General features: G+C 45.3%; 1 protein-coding gene across 1 annotated transcript in view; it reads right to left on the bottom strand.

Moving 5' to 3' along the window:
- LOC124116815 overlaps positions 1–5,398 on the bottom strand; it is a 32,799-nt gene extending 27,401 nt beyond the window's left edge. Inside the window, exon 1 of the mRNA XM_046478341.2 lies at positions 5,000–5,398. Coding sequence (XP_046334297.1) covers positions 5,000–5,204 — 205 coding nt within the window. The 5' untranslated portion in view covers positions 5,205–5,398. The remainder of the gene's footprint in view (positions 1–4,999) is intronic.
- Between the last annotated feature and the right edge of the window lie 602 nt (positions 5,399–6,000).

The following is a 6,000-nucleotide window of genomic DNA, read 5'->3' on the forward strand; positions in this document are numbered from 1 at the left end:
AGTAATCATGGTCCAAGTTACTGACAGTAATCATGGTCCAAATTACTGACAGTAATCAAGGTCCAAGTTACTGACAGTAATCAAGGGTCAAGTTACTGACAGTAATCATGGTCTAAATTACTGACAGTAATCATGGTCCACGTTACTGACAGTTATCATGGTCCACGTTACTGACAGTAATCAAGGGTCAAGTTACTGACAGTAATCATGGTCTAAATTACTGACAGTAATCATGGTCCACGTTACTGACAGTTATCATGGTCCACGTTACTGACAGTAATCATGGTCCACGTTACTGACAGTAATCATGGTTCACTGACCACTGACTGGAACAACCACCGGCCCGGAGGGCTCAGCACGCAGTCCTACACAGCCGTCAAGGACTGACGCACACACACGGAGCCACCGTATACAGTGAAACCCTTATAATCCGGACTGTGCAGTTCTCAGCGACATTGTGTGGATTATCGAACCGGATGAATGAATCACTGTATGGAGTAATGTCCCTTTATGTCTGTAGACCTTCCCGACAGGTATCTTCCCGAAGCCGCGATTTCCTGATTAACGGTCTTTTGTTGCACGGATGTTCCATGCTAGATACACTCTAGACGCTTGATACTTCATGCGAAGGAATACCCCTTACCCTTTAAAACCACTCCCGCTCGATCACAATACGCATGATCTCGCTGACTTGTTGTCTGGTTGTGTGCATACACATCCAGTCTGTACACACTCCTGATCGAGAGATGATGTCGCAGGTTTTGAAGTATTTGGTAATGTCAGTTACCTGTTTTAATGCTGTTAGACTATTTTACACTCTTGGTAAACATAAAAACTTCTCTAAGCCACGTTTACAGAAGCTGTGTAAATACCTTAATAATTACTTTCAAAATAGCCCCGACCAGCCAAGAGGTTGTCGAGCCGGTGGGTGTGATGCAAGGTGCGCGTCTAGGGCAAGCGCCTTGTCGATGTTTGTTCACAGACACAAACGCGCGCTACCTCGGATATGTTATGCAGCGTGTTCAAGTGTTGTTACAAATGTTTTAAAAAATTACGTAAACGGAAAGGTTAACACAGTTAGCTGAGACGTAGATGCTTAGATTTCAGTTGAGAGAAACGAACTTGGTAAATATGTTCGTTCAATGACTGCTTCCTAATTTTCAAATGTGGTACAAGGACTGCTTCCTATTTTCTAAATGTGGTACACGGAGTGCTTCCTATTTTCAAATGTGGTACAAGGACTGCTTCCTATTTTTTAAATGTGGTACAAAGACTACTTCCTATTTTCTAAATGTGGTACAATGACTGCTTCCTATTTTCAAATGTGGTACAAGGACTGCTTCCTATTTTCTAAATGTGGTACAAGGACTGCTTCCTATTTTCGAATGTGGTACAAGGACTGTTTCCTATTTCTTAAATGTGGTACAAGGACTGCTTCCTATTTTGTAAATGTGGTACAAGGACTGCTTCCTATTTTAACAAATGAATTACATGTTTTTTCCTGATTCTGACGTTCTGTATAATCCAAAGTTTGTTTTGTGTAGGGTTGTAGTGTATGTGTTGTTGGTAGGATGGTAGTGTAGTATAGGTGTTGTGAATATGGAGGGGGTGGTGGTGGTGGTGGTGGTGGGGGTGAGGGGTTGTGTAGGGTTGTAGTGTAGGTGTTGTGGGTAGGATGGTAGTGTAGTGTAGGTGTTGTGGGTAGGATGGTAGTGTAGTGTAGGTGTTGTGAATATGGAGGGGGTGGTGGTGGTGGTGGTGGTGGGGGTGAGGGGTTGTGTAGGGTTGTAGTGTAGGTGTTGTGGGTAGGATGGTAGTGTAGTGTAGGTGTTGTGGGTAGGATGGTAGTGTAGTGTAGGTGTTGTGGGTAGGATGGTAGTGTAGTGTAGGTGTCGTGGGTAGGATGGTAGTGTAGTGTAGGTGTCGTGGGTAGGATGGTAGTGTAGTGTAGGTGTTGTGGGTAGGATGGTAGTGTAGTGTAGGTGTTTAAAAGATGGCGGATGGGTATGGCAGGGTGACAATGCAGCTGTGAATAAGGAAATATGTCGACCTCGCCCAGAGGAGCATGTTGGAATGCCGGCCGTCACAATAGCCGGTTGGAAATAGCTGTACTTTCATGAATCACAACATGTGAAATACTTCCGACCCCAGGGTGGCAACATCGCCCACGTGTTGCCGTGGTGATGGCAGTCTGGACCATAAACACAGCTGCCCCACGACTTGACGATTTGATACAGAGTTTGTTTGTTGTTTGTTGTTTAACGTCGCACTCAACAATATTCCAGCTATATGACGGCGGTCTGTGATTAATCGAGTCTGGACCAGACGATCCAGTAATTGACATCAACTTTTATATCTACCACTAACGGGATCGGGTGGTCAGGCTCGCTGACTTGGTTGATGCATATCATCGTATCCCGATTGCGTAGATAGTTGCTCATGATGTCAATCACTGGATTGTCTGGTCCAGACTCGATTATGTACAGACCGGCGTAATATAGCTTGAATATTGCCGAGTGCGGAGTTAAACAAACAAACAAACAAACAAAACAAACAAACAAATAAACAAACAAACAAACATTGTAGGGCACTGACCATATATTATGGAGGTTATGGGGTTATGGAGGTTATGGAGTTCAACTTATTTACAACACCCCAGGAATGAGAATCATAAGAAGTCTCGATTGAATTAAATTATTTTACATTTGAAACAAAGTCTTAATTATGTGCAATACATCTCCGGATCCTGCCTTGCCCTTCTAATCTGACGATTGTCCGTTATTTATATGTTTGCCAAGACACAAGCCGTGCTTCAAAGCCTGGACGTATGTCATCGTTAACGGCTGCCGATCACAGGATAATTGGACACGCGCCCCATTAATGAATCGGCATGTCGACATGTCCGGTGAATGAAATATCGTGCACACTGAGACCGCCTCTGGCAAGACAAGACGTATAGCACCATACTAAATGGCCCAAGAAGTACCACAGCTACAATAATAGCCCTAATAGATTCCAGTTGTGTTCAACACAAGAGATGCTACAAGTGCCCAGATAGACTTGCACAAGTCTCTAAGGAAAAACTTATTAGTTTAAATCCAAATTACTAGATTATAAAAATAATAAGAACAAGTCGTCCCCAAAAGAGACTGGAATCGTTACTGTCCTCCTATTTAGACTTGCATAGGAGGATCAAATTACTACGCATCCATAGCGTATCTTTTAGTACAGCCTTGGAGCAAGGCTAGTGCCCAGGTGGCCACGTATGGCCCGTGTTACATGCACAAGGTGGTAGTGTATGATGGCGCTATTAGAAGGGGCGAATTCTGCTAGTTCCCATGTCAACAGGAAGTGTTGTGGCGTCATCCACTATTAAATACATAACCATGCATATATTTCTAATAAGGACATCCTTAGTGAACACCGCCATCAGACACCTACATGACTAAATACTACATCCTTACTGTGCCGCCGGGTGAACACCGCCATCAGACACCTACATGACTAAATACTACATCCTTACTGTGCCGCCGGGTGAACACTGTCATCAGACACCTACATGAGTAAATACCCCATCCTTACTGTGTTGCCGGATGAACACCGCCATCAGACACCTACATGACTAAATACTACATCCTTACTGTGCCGCCGGGTGAACACCGCCATCAGACACCTACATGACTAAATACTACATCCTTACTGTGCCGCCGGGTGAACACCGCCATCAGACACCTACATGACTAAATACTACATCCTTACTGTGCCGCTGGGTGAACACCGCCATCAGACACCTACATGACTAAATACTACATCCTTACTGTGCCGCCGGGTGAACACCGCCATCAGACACCTACATGACTAAATTCCACATCCTTACTGTGCCGCCGGGTGAACACCGCCATCAGACACCTACATGACTAAATACTACATCCTTACTGTGCCGCCGGGTGAACACCGCCATCAGACACCTACATGACTAAATACTACATCCTTACTGTGCCGCTGGGTGAACACCGCCATCAGACACCTACATGACTAACTACTACATCCTTACTGTGCCGCCGGGTGAACACCGCCATCAGACACCTACATGACTAAATACTACATCCTTACTGTGCCGCCGGGTGAACACCGCCATCAGACACCTACATGACTAAATACTACATCCTTACTGGCCGCCGGAGCAGGATGCGCTAAATGTTTGGCGAACACCTGATAACATCACTATTTGATAACTATAACACATTCTTATGATATAGTCGAACTCGTTCAATGCACCCTGCTTTTATCTGAGATTTCTTGTGATGACGGAAAGGGCTTGTCTACACGCTAGAACCTGCTGCATCTCTCGTGGTGCACCAAAGGCCCGGGGATAGTTATTCAGTGGTGAGGTTCAACACCAAGGGAGGGAAGGGGGTAAACATCAAGACGTACACCAACATGAGCGCACTGGCGAAACAAGCAGGTCGTTTGTGGCAAAGGCAGACATACCCTCTGTAACTTTCTGAGTGATCAGCGGCACACCAGATTACACGAACGCCCCTTTCATAGCACACGACAGACCGTTGACCCGTGACGATGCTTGAAAATATGCAAGCGTCGTGAAAAACGCCATGAGATTTGGGGCGTATTAGACAGCTTGTACAAAGGTATAATAGTCCACAGAGTGGGAGGATCTTCAGGTTATATCTGTCAACAGTACTGGTGTATCTCACGGGAATGTTAAAATAACAATAGCTACATTTTTTTCACTTGTTCAAATTGAAACACGAATCAGTTAAAACACAAAGCTGTGATAGTGAGGTAGTATATCCACTGAGCTAATTAATAAATTTATAAAAGAAACAAGTCAAAGAAGGACATATGTTTTAAATTGAACAAATATTTCATCTAATGTTGGCAGGAGGTAGCGTTTGTTTGACAATAATGTTTCTTTCAACAACAAAGATCAACACTACCGCACGCCCCCTGTTACAGAAGCATACACACAATCACTCACCGTCCACGTGCCATGGGTACTCGTACTGGTAGCAGTCGATGTTCGAACCTCCGACACACTTCACATGACGCCATAATCCAAAGGAACCGAACTGATCCGACGCCCAGTATGGTGCAGCGAAAGACAGGATCTGCAGGGATTCCGCCAACAGGAGCGCGATGCACGCAATGAACGGTATAGCCGCAGCACCAAAAACACTTGCCATTTTTTAAGATATCCGAAAGTCCGGAACAAATGCCAACTCCAAAGCTCACTGAAAAAGTAAGATCCAAGTAAGATCCTGAACTGTCGTCTGCCGCGAACTGTCGTCTGCCTATACCTATCGTCTGCCTCGGGCTACCACGACAGAAACCATTCACAACAGCAGAGGATGGGTCGCATGCTGCGTTTACGGGTAGTCACGTGGTCGGAACTCGACAAGCCAGTTTGTGAAAAGGCCAGTCTTGCCTCGGAAGGAACTTATTAATAGTAATCCTTTCAATCTTGTGTTGGGGTAAATGATTGAGTTGAATTGGCAACAAGAGTGAAAGCTCGCGACAGTTGTGAACAGTTTCGTCTTCTCCTACTGTAGCAATGCGGTGAAGGGGGAAGGGGTGCTGTGAGGAAGTCACCGGCATATTTATACCTCTATGTTCATACTGTGTGAAAGATGTGAGGTAAAATTGGGTTTAACGTCGCTCTCAAGATTGTTAGGGCAACGTGAATGTAGGCGCGCGCGTGCCTGCGTGCGTGGCTGCGTGCGTGGCTGCGTGTTGGTTTGTTGTTTAACGCCGCAGTCGGCAATATTCCAGCTATTCCAGCGGTCCGTAAATAATCGAGTATGGACCAGACAATCCATTGATTAATATCATGAGCATGCATTAACCAAGTCAGCTGGCCTGACCACCCGACCACCTCTTACGACAAGCATAGTCGCCTTTTACGGCAAGCATGGGTTGCTGAAGGTCTACTCTCTCCCGGATCTTCACGGGTCGGCTGCTTGTACCAGTCTTGATTACTGC

Source organism: Haliotis rufescens, unplaced genomic scaffold (assembly GCF_023055435.1).
Source record: "Haliotis rufescens isolate VD_foot unplaced genomic scaffold, xgHalRufe1.0.p SCAF_72, whole genome shotgun sequence".
Classification (NCBI taxonomy): domain Eukaryota; kingdom Metazoa; phylum Mollusca; class Gastropoda; order Lepetellida; family Haliotidae; genus Haliotis; species Haliotis rufescens.